Raw genomic sequence first — 15524 nt, forward strand, 5'->3', positions numbered from 1 at the left:
CAGTTGTTCAGAGGAGACACATAAGTGATGGCACAGGTGCACTGTTTATGGAAATGATAAACTCTGAAAATGTCTCATGTTCTAATGTAAATGATTTGTTGAACTCTGTTACATCTAGTGTTTTGAATGTTCTAGACACCATCGCCCCTATAAAGGCTAAAATGGTTAAAAATAAGCAGAAGGCGCCGTGGAGAAATGATGATTCGGTCAGGGCACAGAAAAGGGAGTGCCGCAGGGCCGAACGGAAATGGCGCAAGTCAAAGCTCCAGGTTCAAAAAGAGATTTACAAAGAAAAGCTGAACATGTACAACCTAATCTTATGTAGAACTAGGGAAAGATATTTTTCTGAAATAATTGGAAGCTGCAGTAACAACTCGCGTGTCCTGTTTGCCACAGTAAACAGATTAACAAACCCTCCAGCTCAGCTGCGGTTAGAACTCATTTCCACATCCAAGTGTAATGAGTTTGCATTATTCTTTAATGACAAAGTTCAGGGCATTAAAAATGCTATAAATCCCACAATGCAAAAAATTACCCTAAAACCACCAAGACACTTAGAGCTAACTCACTTTGCACCAGTAACTGACAAAACTGTCCATGAGATCATCACCAGTCTGAGTTCATCTACATGCTGCCTTGATGTGTTACCCACCAGATTTCTAAAGTCTGTGCTGAACAGTTTGTTAGCACCACTCACTCACATAGTTAACATATCGCTTCAATCTGGAACATTCCCAATGTCTTTGAAAACTGCGGTCATAAAGCCTCTCCTAAAGAAGAGCAGTCTTGATGCCGCAGTACTGAGTCATTACCGGCCCATCTCTAATCTGCCATTTTGGGGCAAAGTCCTTGAAAAGGTTGTTTACCAACAGCTCACAGATTTCCTCTTAATAAACAACTCATTTGATGTTTTTCAGTCAGGTTTTAGACCTCATCACAGCACTGAGACTGCTCTTGTCAAGGTGACAAATGACATCCGCCTGAACACTGACACGGACAAAGCCTCAGTCTTAATTCTGTTAGATCTGAGTGCTGCTTTTGACACTGTCGATCATGGGATCCTCTTACAGAGACTAGAGGACTGGGTGGGCATCACTGGCACTGCCCTAAACTGGTTAAGGTCCTATCTGGAAGACAGGAAGTACTTTGTTGAAATTGGTAGCTGTGTCTCAGACCACATGACCCTGACCTGTGGAGTGCCCCAAGGGTCAGTCCTGGGTCCCCTTCTGTTCAACCTCTACATGCTGCCGTTGGGTCAGTTGATACGCAGTGAAAATGTGTCCTATCACAATTATGCAGACGACACTCAGATCTATGTTTCACTATCGGCAGGTGACTATGGACCAGTAGATTCACTCTGTCACTGCATCCAACAGATCAGTTTGTGGATGCAAAACAACTTTCTCCAGCTGAACTCAGACAAGACTGAAATAATCATTTTTGGCCCACAGAAACAAAGAGAAAGTGTTAGCGGTCACCTCCAGAGTCTCGCTCTAAAACCTACAAACCAAATTAGAAATCTGGGGGTAATAATGGACTCAGACTTGAACTTTAATAGCCACGTCAAATCAATAACATCAGCAGCTTTTTACCATCTAAAAAACATTGCCGAAATCAAAAATGTAGTGTCAAAACCAGATTTAGAGAGACTTATCCATGCGTTTGTCTCCAGTAGATTAGACTACTGTAACGGCCTGCTCACTGGCCTCTCCAAACGAGCTGTAAAACAGCTGCAGTACATCCAGAACGCTGCTGCTCGGGTCCTGACTAGAACCAGGAAGTATGATCACATTAGTCCTGTTCTCAGGTCTCTGCACTGGCTCCCTGTGGCTCAGAGAATAGACTTTAAAGCAGCTCTGCTTGTGTACAAGTCTCTCCATGGCCTAGCACCAAAGTACATCTAGGACATGTTAGTGCCATATGAACCATCTCGGACTCTGAGGACCTCAGGGACCGGCCTCCTGCTGGTGCCCAGAGTCAGGACAAAACATGGGGAATCTGCGTTTCAGTTTTATGCAGCTAAAATCTGGAACAGTCTTCCTGAAGATGTGAGACAGGCTTCTACTCTGACAATGTTCAAATCTAAGCTAAAAACAGTTTTGTTTAGCTGCGCATATGACTGAAGGGATTTTTTCTTTGCACTCTTCTCTTTTGTTTGTGATTTTATTAGTTTAGAAAATCAGTTGGATTGATAATTTTTAATTTAGTTAATTTTATTGTATTTCTGTAATTTATTTGTGATTTGAATGCATTTTTCCTGCTGTGTGAAGCACTTTGAATTGCCTTGTGTATGAAATGTGCTCTACAAATAAACTTGCCTTGCCTTGCCTTGCCTTGCCTTAAACCCCAAAATACTGCTGTATCTGATAAAGCTATGCAGTTAGTTTTTAGAACCACTTTCACTACAATCAGCCTACGGTAGATGTTTTGTGCATTTGCCTCTAAACAAGTTAGAGGCAAATACATAGAAATATTTTAAAAATCCTACAATCAATCTTCTGTTTGAATGTATTTCGTGTACAATATCTTGCCCACATCTTTTTTTCAGGACTGAGAACAAAATCTACAAACCTAAATGTGCTTGGTTGTTGAATAAAGTCTAAACTAAAACATGTTTTTTTATTATTGAACAAATTATTTGACTGTTTACATGTCCTTGCTTCTCCTAACTCTTTGCTCCGTCTTTCATACGTTACATTAAGTTCATGCACTAATTCTGCCATCTGATATGTTTTACAGATATTGATGAGTGCAGTATAAACCGGGGCGGCTGTAAGTACGGCTGCATAAACACACTGGGCAGCTATGAATGTACCTGTCCTCCTGGATTCAAGCTCCACTGGAACAGGAAGGACTGCATTGGTATGTGGTGCACTGCCCTCTGCTGGATGTTCTGACCCCTCCCCTGTTGTAACTGGAGTAACATGTTCACTTTTCTTTTCCAGAGTTGGTGAAATGTCCTCCTGGGCTTATTGCACCTAAAGCGACTCTGACCTGCAGCAAAACAGGCAAAAAGGAAAGCTGCTCACTCACTTGTGCCTCCAAAGCTCACTATCTCGCAGGTAGACTAATGCTGTGCTGTTCTCTTTAGTCTGAACTGAGGTAGAAGAGCCAGAATCCTATGAACAATTATCTTAAATGTCTCTTATCTACTGTAAATGATTGAGTGCTGCAATTTTCACTTTCAATGTGTTTTTTAACCTGGGTAAATAAAGGTTAATAACATTAAATTAAATGTTTTTTCTTTAGGATTCAACAATTTTGACAGTATTGTGTAATTGAGGCTTAAAATGTATTGTTTTGTTGAAGAATTATAACGATTTGTTTTTATTTTTGTCAAAAGTAGCTGTATACTAATCAATACTAATTTATACTAAATTGAAACTACCAGTAGATACACTTTTCAACAAGTACTGATACTAAAAACTACTAATATTGGATGTTGAAAATGACATTATATTAACTAATAATGAATAATGTGTTTTAATTATTCTTTTAAAAACCGTGCCTTTTCATTTCTTCCCATCCAAATGGATTTTACATTTATAGTGTTATAGTGTTTATGCCCAGTGCTTTAATTTGAGTGGTGCTGATGCTTTTTGCCTGTGTGTGTCAGAGTCTGATAACAGTTATTCTGTGAGCTGTGGAATCCCAATCCTCCGAGGGAAGAGTTCTCCAGCCAGACTCAACAGCAGCAGCCAGACTTGTATAGGTTTGTACCATTTTTCTGCAAACTTACTACGACAGCATTTGAAACGACATCTTTCACTAACAATTCTTATTTACGACACAAAATACTGATAAAACGATATAAGAAAACCTTTATTTGTCTCTCAATGTGGACGAAATATGCAATAAAAATGAGTAAAAATACACTAAAATCTTTTAGTTATTAGAAATGTATTAGAAATTTCAACAATAGCTGGTAGGTTTATGAATTATGCTGGTATAAATGTTTGTTTTTCTGTTCTTTTTTGCTTAGTCACTGGCTTCTAAAATAAAACATGATATTCATTCGTATTTATTTGATGCTTGTTGTGAGACACTGCTGCTTAAATTGCTTCGAATAATGAATCTTTAAACCCAATCATGATTGTAGAATTGATTGTGATTGTAGAAAAGAGTGAAACGCTGGTGTTTCCTGAAGTCTGTGCTCACTGTGCTGTGTTTGTCTGTAGAGACTCTGGCCCCTCCAGTGAAACAAACGGCTTCTTTCAAGATTAAAAATGCCAAGTGCCACCTGCACCCCAAACTGACGGCTCGAACTGAGGACCGGGGGCGGACGCTGGGACCTGGTCTGTCTTCTACACACAGAAACAACTACACTGTTTGGAATAGAATAGTCTTTGTACAGCCATTTACTGCAGAGATTTCAGCTTTTGGATTTAGAACGTGATCATGTCCCTCTCTTGGGGGGAAGTAGTACTGTTTCATCTAGTTCATTGTATTTTTATATGTACAATCAAAATCAATGTGTGTTATTCAGAGGTGGTTTAGTAGCCAAAAGTTCTACTCGAGCTGTATTATTTTGGTGAAACACTATCTTGCTTAAGTGAAAGTACAAAGTAGTCGTCCAAGTCCAAGAGTAAAAAAGTATTTGGGGAAACTACGAAAGTAAGAGAAACTGTCTGGACATAGCTTCTGATTTATAGTATGAAGTTAAAGTAATTGGAATGACAAAACCTTAAATAATGCAAACAATCTGGTATTTACAAAGGATAGATCACAATAATTGGAAAAACTAAATTAGGGGCAGTGCAAGAAACACATTTATATTGTCAATATACTTACTCCAGTTACTTCAAACTAAATATTTCTAAATTTGGAGTATTTACAAACACTACTCCAAGAAGTACAATGGCTTTCAAATGTAAATATAACTAACTGCGTCCTACCCAGCTCTAGTCTTACTTCCTGGACTGGTTTGGTCCTGGTTTGAGCTCAATTTAGTCCTGTTTTAGTCCTGGTCTAGACAGATACAGCAGATGCAGCAGATTCAAACAAACTTGGACCTATTTTTCTTAAACCGAGGAGGACAGAAGCAGCGACCGGAGGGCAGCAGGACAAACTCTGCAAAAAGAGATTGTTTAGGGTCAGAGAGAATCATTTGGACCTTATTTGCAGCACCTTGGACGCCATAATCACTGGCTTTATCAAGCATTTTTTCTATGTTTTAGTCCCATTGTTGATATGCTGTGAGCAAGCTTGTACACGTCCTTGGTGACATGATCCATTTTTCTGTTATATTTATGCAACGCGCTTAGATTTTGGCCCCGTCTCCACTTAAACTCAACACGATCCACCTGTAGAATACCAATGTCCCCTGGAACCCAGCCACTGAATCTTTAATGACTTTTGTCTGTGTCCGCAGGAGCAGGGCAGCCCTGTAGTAACTGCTTGGTCACATTTGTCAACCTCAAATGTGACTCGACCAAAAAGTCCAAAGGCCGTCGGGCTCGAAACTCGCCGAACAAAGAAGTGACACGCATCACTCTGGAGCTGGAGGCAGAGGTCAAACCTGGGGACACCACCGGTCAGTGCTCAGTAAACCAGTGCAGGTTTAAATGGACAATTTGGACTGAGAACTGAACACAATTGACTCAAAATTATAGTTTGAAGGTGCAATTATTATCATTAGGTTTCATATTGTCTTGAGTTTTAATCTCAAGCTCTGAAAATGGTTTTGCTCCGTGGAAACTCATTTTGAAACTAACTGCTTTTTATTCTTTTCTGCCTCAAACGCCTTCTCTAATCAGTGCGCCAGTATCTCGGGTAAAAAAAAAGTGATTATATTGATTATAAATTTGAACTGTTATAACAAATGTGTTGAAAAGTAATTTTATAAGCCTGAATTTTGCACACAATGGGACCCTCAAAGATGATTTTTGCCGAGAACTAAATATAGCCCGTCTCCACTGGGTCTAAAATATGCAAAACCTCAACCCACACCGTCATTTTAAAAAGCATGTGATTCATTATGACGGCTAAGCAAAAGTATATTCTCAAGGAAACTGAACGTAGATCACATATTCATCACAATTACATTCGCAGTGTCAATACCATAGAAACCTATAGCTAATCCTGCCGTCCCTTCCGTTACTTGTGAACAGGGAGTTGTAACCTCAGTTGCCTCAGACAGCGCATGGAGAAACAGGTGAAAACGTACATCAAGGCTCTGAAGAAGTCCATAAACCAGGAGCGCTTCCTGATCCGAGTGGCAGGACTGGAGTACGAGGTCGCTCAGAAACTCCCCCAGGCCAACCCCATCCATGAGCTCTGTGGTCCAGGCTGGGAGCGGGACAGCGGGCGATGTGGTAAGGACGACAGGCTTTAAATCCTCGTCTAATGTAGATGGAGATCCTAAGATGGGTGCTATGTATTAAAATACTTGATACATAGTCAAATCTGACGAGGAGCTCCATTTATTGACAACCAACCAGTCAAAAATGCAAAGAAAATGATGTTTTATTAAAGGGTATCAATGTTTGTGCACTAAAAACGTAAAATGTTGACCCTGTTTAAATAGATATGTTACTTTTGGATATTTACAATTTAATATATTTTGAATAGATCATCTTTAAGTGGCAGATTTACTAAGCGTTTGCTCAGGTGCAAAGCAGGTTGCATGTGCTAAACTGGAGCAAACAGTGTTCAGGTAAAACTTCTCTCAGGCTGCAGCACAGATTTAGCACATGGGACCTAATGAATATGCAAAACGTGCAAAATTTGAGGCGGAGTAAATGCAAATGATAATTTTTGTGCCCACTGTCTGATTTATCGAGACTACCAGGAGTCAAACTGAGTGGAAATGTAGCACGTCGGAAAAGGCGGTTGAACTTTTGCACAGAACAGACTATTGCCGTTTACACGTCAATGTGGCGTTACAAAAGATTTCAAATGATTGTATATGACCCATTTACAAACACAAAATAATAATGTGTTGGTTTGACGGAGGGGGAGAGGTTATAATGACGCACTTTACCTGCGACACTGGCCTGGATTCTCATCTGAATCGCATTGACCTGGTACAGTTGAAGCTGTCCCGTGTCCTTTTAAAGTCCTTTGTAAAGACTGAGGTGTGAACACAAAGTATTGATGACACACGAGGTCTGGACACAGCTTTTCCTCAACTTCCTCTCATCCCGGGCGTCTCCAACTCCATGTGCAGGTTTTCCAACACGTCCCTCTGTCCGTGCGCATCAGGTGAACTCTGGATAAAGATTTTAACCATGTTGTTGGCCAAACTAGTGAACATCTTCATCGTCAATAATCATAAATGTGTCAGTTCTCCCAAAGAAGCAACAGAGACACAGAGTTTGCTCAGGCAGTAAACTCATTTACAAATCAGATATGTGCCGTTGATAATATGCACAGTTTATGAGGGGAGCTCAGGTGCAACAAACCCACAAAACAGCACATTTTAAGTAGTTGCTTGCAATTTCGCACTTGTCTGAGTAAATCTGGCCCTGTGTTATTTGCTTCAGATCAACATAAAATTAATTAAATAGAAAATGGCAACAATAATGTATTTAAATAGATTCTACTTTTTTATTACCTTTGTTTTACTTGGCAAAACACTAAGACATTTTTTGTGATGAGTAATCTAGTGTTGTTTTGTTGTTTTTATTCTTTGTCTCTCCTATAACTCTCCTATACATTCGTTTTGACAGGATTATGATGTTACAAACCTGGGTCTTCCTCTGACTAAACACGTGCTGTTCTCTCAGTCAGATGCTCTCCGGGCTCGTACTACCACGGAGAGCAGGAGCGCTGCGTGTCCTGCCCGCCCGGGACCTTCCAGGAGAGGGAGGGGCAGCTGGCCTGTGACCTCTGTCCCGGCAGCGATGGACACGGGCCCATGGGAGCCAGGAACATCTCCTCCTGTGCAGGTGCGGCCCCGGGGCTGGGACATGGCGACTTGTTTATGTCAATGGCCAATTTAGCCTTTCAGGTTCAGGTTATTTTATGTAGAACCATAGGTAGAGTTGGCTTCCAGACATAAATGATACAAAGCACATTCGGTGCCTCTGCAGCCCGGCCACACCTCATGGTTCTGACCAATCATCGTGGTCTCTAGGTTTGTGACATCCAAACTTTCTTAATTGTGCTATTTGGAAGAACGTTAGTTGGCCAATGGCCTGGCCACTCGTGACGGGTTTGAAGCCCTGTACTTGGGCTGGGTATTACCTATTAACTCACAATACGTATCCGGATACTCCGAGCTTGATGAGCTTGATATGATATTTTTTCTTAGATTGGGTATTTTAATATAAAGTAAAATGTAAATAAGGGGAAAATGAGTTTAGTTTTTTAAGTCAAGTCTGATTTGATAAACACATCGTTTTTGAAGGTATGAATATTATTTTGAGCATGCTGTGGTTCTCCATGTCCAGGCCAGTGTCCCACAGGATTCTTCTCCAGTGATGGTTTCAAACCGTGTCAGCCGTGTCCTCTAGGGACTTATCAGCCGGATCTGGGCCGCACCCTGTGCTTCCCCTGTGGAGGAGGACTCGGCACCAAGAGGGAAGGCGCCAGCTCCTTCCACGACTGCGAGGTCAAAGGTCTGTCGTCTTCTTCACTTTCACATTTTCTGGGAGCACCACAATAAAGCTTTCTGCCCTAACATTATTTGCATATTCATTTAACACATATTTTATTACTACTAAGTTGATTTGTAGAGCACAATTTGTAGTAATTCACAGTGCTTAACAGAACACGAAAATTTGCATTCAATTCAAAATACAAACAATATAAACATAAATTATTATTATTGAACTATCAGAAGATTGATATCACTGATTTATTGAAGTGAATGAAGGAAAGAAACATACGATTTTGAAATGTCGTGGTGATAAGTCTCTCCAGTTTCTCTCGTCCAGCAGCTTCTTGCTTCATAACTCTGATTCATTGACCAACCCAAGCAATCGTAGGTCGCGCCTGGGATTCACAGTCGATTACATTCCTTCTTTCCGAGCTGCCAGTCTTTTGTGTATCATGTTGTGTAATATAACCGTATTTGATTCTTCTCCAGACCTGAGTCATACTGGTCTCATTACATCTCGACATGTTCAAATGCGTCTCAGCCTTTTCAATTGTGCATGAGTAATGTTTATGTGATGCCCATCCCTGAACGTTCACGCTGTTTCAGTCCTTTACTCTTTTACATGACATCACAACTTTACAAGCCTGTTTTATTTATTCATTATTTAGTTTTCTTCAACTTATCATCCCGCTACCGTTCTAACAAAATGTGTTTATACCTGATTATCATCACGGCTGTCATCGACTAAATACATTCTTGGTTGACTAAAAGACTAAATGGTCCATGAAATTCACAAAAAGAGCTCAAAACTATCTCTATTTTAATGCCTTTTCTTTTCTGTTGTCGTCCATTTGGATCATTTAAAATCACAATAAAAAATAAATTAAATAAATAGTCGACACAAATCTCTTCTACTTCTCAAAAACACATCCACACTCCATATAGTGGATAAAGATATTTTTACATTAATTACATTTACAAATACATTACATTATACATTACATACATTTTTAAGGCATGAGATAAATCCACATTTTTTATATGGGAGTGTCTGCAGAGCCGCGGCGCCTGAAACTGCTCCGCTATTTGACCGCGCCGGGTTAAGGTTAGGGTTAAGGTTAGGGTTAAGGTTAGGGTTAAGGTTAAGGTTAGGGTTAAGGTTAGGGTTAAGGTTAGGGTTAAGGTTAGGGTTAAGGTTAGGGTTAAGGTTAAGGTTAAGGTTAGGGTTAGGGTTAGGGTTAGGGTTAAGGTTAGGGTTAAGGTTAAGGTTAGGGTTAAGGTTAAGGTTAAGGTTAGGGTTAGGGTTAGGGTTAGGGTTAAGGTTAGGGTTAGGGTTAGGGTTAAGGTTAGGGTTAAGGTTAAGGTTAAGGTTAGGGTTAAGGTTAAGGTTAAGGTTAGGGTTAAGGTTAAGGTTAGGGTTAGGGTTAGGGTTAAGGTTAGGGTTAGGGTTAGGGTTAGGGTTAAGGTTAAGGTTAAGGTTAGGGTTAGGGTTAGGGTTAGGGTTAGGGTTAAGGTTAGGGTTAAGGTTAGGGTTAAGGTTAGGGTTAAGGTTAGGGTTAAGGTTAAGGTTAGGGTTAGGGTTAGTGTTAAGGTTAAGGTTAAGGTTAAGGTTAGGGTTAGGGTTAAGGTTAGGGTTAGGGTTAGGGTTAAGGTTAGGGTTAGGGTTAGGGTTAGGGTTAGGGTTAGGGTTAGGGTTAGGGTTAAGGTTAAGGTTAGGGTTAAGGTTAGGGTTAGCCATACAAAGAACTTAAAAAGCGGGTTAGGGTTAGGGTTAGGGTTAGGGTTAAGGTTAGGGTTAGGGTTAGGGTTAAGGTTAAGGTTAAGGTTAGGGTTAAGGTTAGGGTTAAGGTTAGGGTTAAGGTTAGGGTTAGGGTTAGCCATACAAAGAACTTAAAAAGCTGTTTCAAGCATTGAACATTTTTGGCTGTTTAATATTTTCTCTAATTATCCAACACGAATGGAAGCACGGGACAGTAATTGTCAGAGGGAAAAGTGGGCAGGACAGTTTTATCAGAGATGTTATTGGATGAGAACCTCCTTCCGGACAGTTGTTTCTCTGTCATGGTTCAACATCAGAGCGAGAGGAGGGAATTTGTCATCAGGGCTGAAACGCGTTCTTTATTCATGGGTCAACATGGCTACAGGCTCTTTAATGGTTATTGTGATGTGTGGTTGCTTATTGTAGCATAATCCTTCTTCACAAATATAAATGCTAAGAGTCAACATTTGAGCTGGATATTTCATGTGACCAAATTGAGCTAATTGAAACAAAAGCACTTGCTCCTGCCCTCATGTGAGACTGTGGCATCCTCATTCCAATATCAGAGCAGAAAACAACCAATTTCGTGTTCATTTTCTTGCAGTCCAGTGTTCCCCGGGCCACTATTACAACACGTCAGTGCACAGGTGTATCCGCTGCCCCGTGGGAACATATCAGACCGAATTCCGACAGAACTACTGCATCACCTGCCCTGGAAACACCACCACTGACTTTGATGGGGCCACCAGTGTCTCCCAGTGCAAGAGTGAGTCATGTTTTTATATTTCACTTTGCTACCAAGGAAAAGCCTCAAAACCAAGTGCTAAAAACACTATCAATGACCTGTGTATCTGTTCTGTGTGTCACCATGGAGATGCCATTGCTTTAGCTGGAATATCTCGCAGGACAGCATTAAACATTTGCACCTTCATGGAGAAAAGCAGGTGACAGCACCAGGTTACAAGTCAGATCAGTGGAGAGTCTCAATTTGTACGAAAGGGAATTAAAAAAAACAACACAAGATCCATCCATCCATTTTCTACCGCTTGTTCCCTTTCGGGGTCGCGGGTGACTGGAGCCTATCCCAGTGACTTCGGGCCTTAGGCGGGGTACACCCTGGACAGTGGCCAACTTGTCGCAGGGCCAACACAGAGACATAGACATGACAGACAGACAGACAGACAGACAGTTCACGCTCACATTCATTCACTAGGGCCAATTTAGAGTTACCAATTTTTACCTAACACATGCATGTCTTTGGATGGTGGGAGGAAGCCGGAGAACCCGGAGAGAACCCACGGTAACACGGGGAGAACATGCAGACTCCACCCAGCGAGATCATGTTATGTTGGTCTGGTCCGGGAATCGAACCCATGATCTCCTTCTTGGGAGGCAAGAGCGCTAACCGCCTTTGCCACCGTGCACCCCTCAACACAAGATTAACAAATAATTTTATAAATAATCTTTTACACATCATTTGAAAGAGAGGGAAGATGAAACCCATAAATTGATCAAAATAATTCCCAAAAATATCAAACTTTCATATTTATGAGTACAGCCTCCTGTTTATAGGCAACATTTTGAGAACTTCTGACTTCAAAATGATATATTTGGCTTTAAATGGTCAATTACTATAGTAACAGTGATAATGTTTCCCTCTGGAACCCATGGACATATATATTCCCTCTAGTTGTAGTTTTGATATTGTAGTTTTAGAATTCTATTTGGATATGATTGTCCCAAGAGCGAGCCCATGAAAATAACTGTTTTGTATGTACAGGTTGTCTGAATACAGGCTGGAATCTCATTACTTTTGTTTGTGTACGTCTAGACAGGCAATGTGGCGGAGAGATGGGTGAGTTCATGGGTTACATTGAGTCACCAAACTATCCTGGGAATTATCCCGCCAACGTGGAGTGCATCTGGAACATTAACCCCCCGAGCAAACGCAAGATCCTCATTGTGGTGCCGGAGATCTTCCTGCCCTCAGAGGACGAGTGCGGGGACGTGCTAGTGATGAGGAAAAACTGTGAGTAGCAGCGCCTCCTTTGGCTCAGGTTGTGTAAATACAAGCAGAAACGGCCTGGGATTGTGGGGGGCCCCTGGGGTTACGCAGACCTTAGTAGGTGCTAGTTGGTTTGATTTGACAAGAAGGGGGAATTGAATAGTAACATCCTTATGAATGTTTTTTGCAGATTTTGGGCATCAATATTGTTAAAATAATATTGTTTTAATCTAAAACATGTACACTATTCATATAATGCTACAGTATCATCATCATCATCATGGGGAAGCAGTAGTGTTTCCATGGAGACAAGTAGCTCACTGACCCGCACCAGAAAAGTCACATTGTGCACCTTTAAAGTAGAAGTTGTATATTTTGACAATTTGTTTTCTCTTGAAAGGGTCAGCGACTTCCATCACGACCTACGAGACGTGTCAGACGTACGAGCGACCGATCGCCTTCACCGCTCGCTCCAGACGACTGTGGATCAACTTCAAGTCCAACGAAGCCAACAGCGCCCGCGGCTTCCAGATCCCCTACGTCACCTACGATGGTACTAACACCACTTTTGCACAACATGTGGTGGTTCTAGGGCATAATAACAATAGTTGTATTTTATTCTCTGTTCAGAGGACTATGAACAGCTCGTAGAGGACATCGTACGAGATGGAAGACTCTACGCCTCAGAAAACCATCAAGAAATCCTTAAGGTGAGATAAGAAATCCTTAAGTTTCGAAAAGCCTGATATGGGACGCAAATGTGCATGTATTTGTGTATTTATGGTTTTCTAGATAGAACGGTAGATTAATGTTGACTTTTCTATACTTTAATTCTACCAACCAGCGTGACTACATGTGCCTGAAGTAAATTCATTCAACTGTAAAGGCACGATACAGTTCAAATACAAAGACTAATGTTACGCATGTTGTGCAGTGCTCTGTCTTTTATTTTATTATTTTATTTCCCTTATTGCTTTTGCCTATTTTATTTCTTTTTAAGTCAGATGTGTTTTTATTACTAGTTTTATTTACCATTTATTGCTTCTCAGGGATTTGTTTTTACAGTTCTTATGATCTTATAGAGGCCTTTTCTTTTCAACGGCGCTGCCTTTGTTTTTAAATTGTGCTATATAAATAATGCCATAGAAATAATGCCATAGAAATAACGTGGACTTGGGTTTAAATAGACGTTTGAACACATTCCTAAGTTTTATGCTTATTAGACTCATTTTAGCAAGCAATCACTATGTATCTGTGTCTCTTCTCCACAGGATAAAAAACTTATTAAGACTCTTTTTGACGTGCTGGCTCACCCAAACAACTATTTTAAGTACACCACTCGGGAGTCCAACGAGATGCTCCCGCGCTCCTTCATTCGCCTCATCAGCAGCAAAGTGTCTGCGTTTCTGCGACCATACAAGTAAAAAGGCCTCTGCCACCCCGGCCTCATCTCCGCCCCTCGACGACCCAGGCTGCCCCTCACCTCTAAGGACTTCTTATTTTTCACAACACACACTCATAGACAGGCTGGAGCTTTCTTCGGCTTTTACAATAGACACTATGCAGACCTGAGACTGACCATTGTTTTTGTACGTTTCTCTCGGGGCAGGTCTGTAAACCCCGGGCTCAAGCATTTGGTGGATATAGAGGATGTGTGGGTTGGGTTGGTGAAGTCTTGTGCAAAGAAACCACAAAAATGCAAAGTGGTTCATTGTTCAGTTGGAGCGACTGTGCGTGCGGTTTGAGGTTGATGTTGTGTTTGCCTAAATGAGTCTCCAACTCCTACCCTTAAGTATGACTGTTGCGTGTCGTTTACGTGTTGTAACCCTGAGGACATCAGTTTCTAAATGTGCTTTTCTCTAACGGAGCTGTTCAGTCCTTGTAGCAGATACGCTCCAGGTTAAAGCCTTACTAAACTAGAGCTCTTAGAGCAGAGTCAACAGTAATGCTGTCAAACAGTGGATCACTATCCCTTTGTCCAGAGCATTACAATACTGTGCAAGTGTCAGCAGGGTTAAGGCTATGAACACGTGTCTCAACGTACTAACATAGATACAGAGAGTGGTCCAATTCTAAACTAGAGTCAGACTTCACCAGGTTAGTTCTTTCCTTTAACAGTGAAGCTGAGCCCAGTAGAGATGGACCGAGTCGATTCTCATGCGCAGACATATTTGAGATTTCTTTTCATCAAGCTTTTTTTTTTTAACACAATTATATTTTGGTTTATCTGCACAAATACATTTTGATCAGTTCAAACTGGGGTGGATCTAGATAATAAGTTTGAATGCATTTTAAAACAAAACCCATTGATATTGGGTCGATATCGCAATTCTTGTATAACTAAGTATCTGATTGAAACAAAAATCACTGGTGTCAGACATAATGACCAGACATCTTAGAATCAAATATTTACTCCTGAATTCATGCCATCAATGAGTTTCAGATCAAATCTTAAAACATGTTGTATTTAATGATTTAATTATATATTTCCCTTTTGGACTGTTGTAACAGAAATACAATGTGATCAACAGGCAAAATGGAATAGAATCTGAACAAAGCATTGACCGATAACATATTAATTGAACATTAATTGTTTATAGCCGACCCTTGTCTTACAATGGTACAGAATCCAGCAGTAGATCCAACAAAAATATCTGGATTTCACAGAACTTTTGCACAGTATTGTATTGTCTACCTTTGCTTGCCTCGTCAGATAAAACCAGATACTTTATTTTATGATTGCAGAGTAAACTAAGGACTTTTGAGAAACAGTTGTATTTTTGAGAGCCACACAAACAATGTAATGTGATGTCTAGATGGAAAATGTCTGAGAGGGACATTATGTTTGCTGCTTCTTATAACGGTCACTTTATGCTCCAGTCCCATATCGTCTCATGTGCGTAAACAATAGGTCACATTTTTCATCCGTGTACTAACCGTATATGTGTTTTCAAGTGTGTAAATAAGAAAAATAGACGAGGGTATTTCCCTTTAACCCTTAATACCCCCTTGTAAAATCTTCTTTCGACCCGTTCCTTGTCCAAAGAGTGCGCCCTCTGTTGACCGCACTCACGAAATGTTCAATCCCAATGACACCAGCTCTTCCAAAGACTGCCCCCAGGTGGTAGCTTACGTTTAGTGCACTAGATTTAGAAGCTGTCACTCTACAGCACACCAGCTTTTCTAATGCAAGTGCAATGCTAGAACTCGTCTCCCCG

At 40.8% G+C, this 15524-nt stretch overlaps 1 protein-coding gene across 4 annotated transcripts in view; it reads left to right on the top strand.

Moving 5' to 3' along the window:
- scube3 (signal peptide, CUB domain, EGF-like 3) overlaps positions 1-14484 on the top strand; it is a 147098-nt gene extending 132614 nt beyond the window's left edge. For all 4 annotated transcript variants that reach the window (XM_072449156.1, XM_072449158.1, XM_072449157.1 and 1 more), the window contains 13 exons: positions 2740-2862; positions 2946-3062; positions 3617-3712; positions 4179-4295; positions 5372-5533; positions 6111-6314; positions 7728-7889; positions 8394-8561; positions 10906-11067; positions 12133-12330; positions 12707-12859; positions 12937-13016; positions 13578-14484. In XM_072449156.1, the coding sequence (XP_072305257.1) occupies positions 2740-2862; positions 2946-3062; positions 3617-3712; positions 4179-4295; positions 5372-5533; positions 6111-6314; positions 7728-7889; positions 8394-8561; positions 10906-11067; positions 12133-12330; positions 12707-12859; positions 12937-13016; positions 13578-13730 (1895 nt within the window). In that variant the 3' untranslated portion in view covers positions 13731-14484. The remainder of the gene's footprint in view (positions 1-2739; positions 2863-2945; positions 3063-3616; positions 3713-4178; positions 4296-5371; positions 5534-6110; positions 6315-7727; positions 7890-8393; positions 8562-10905; positions 11068-12132; positions 12331-12706; positions 12860-12936; positions 13017-13577) is intronic.
- Positions 14485-15524: the final 1040 nt, after the last annotated feature.

Source organism: Eucyclogobius newberryi, unplaced genomic scaffold, assembly GCF_026437365.1.
Source record: "Eucyclogobius newberryi isolate DKJ021-1_F unplaced genomic scaffold, fEucNew1.0.hap1 SCAF_17, whole genome shotgun sequence".
Taxonomy (NCBI): domain Eukaryota; kingdom Metazoa; phylum Chordata; class Actinopteri; order Gobiiformes; family Gobiidae; genus Eucyclogobius; species Eucyclogobius newberryi.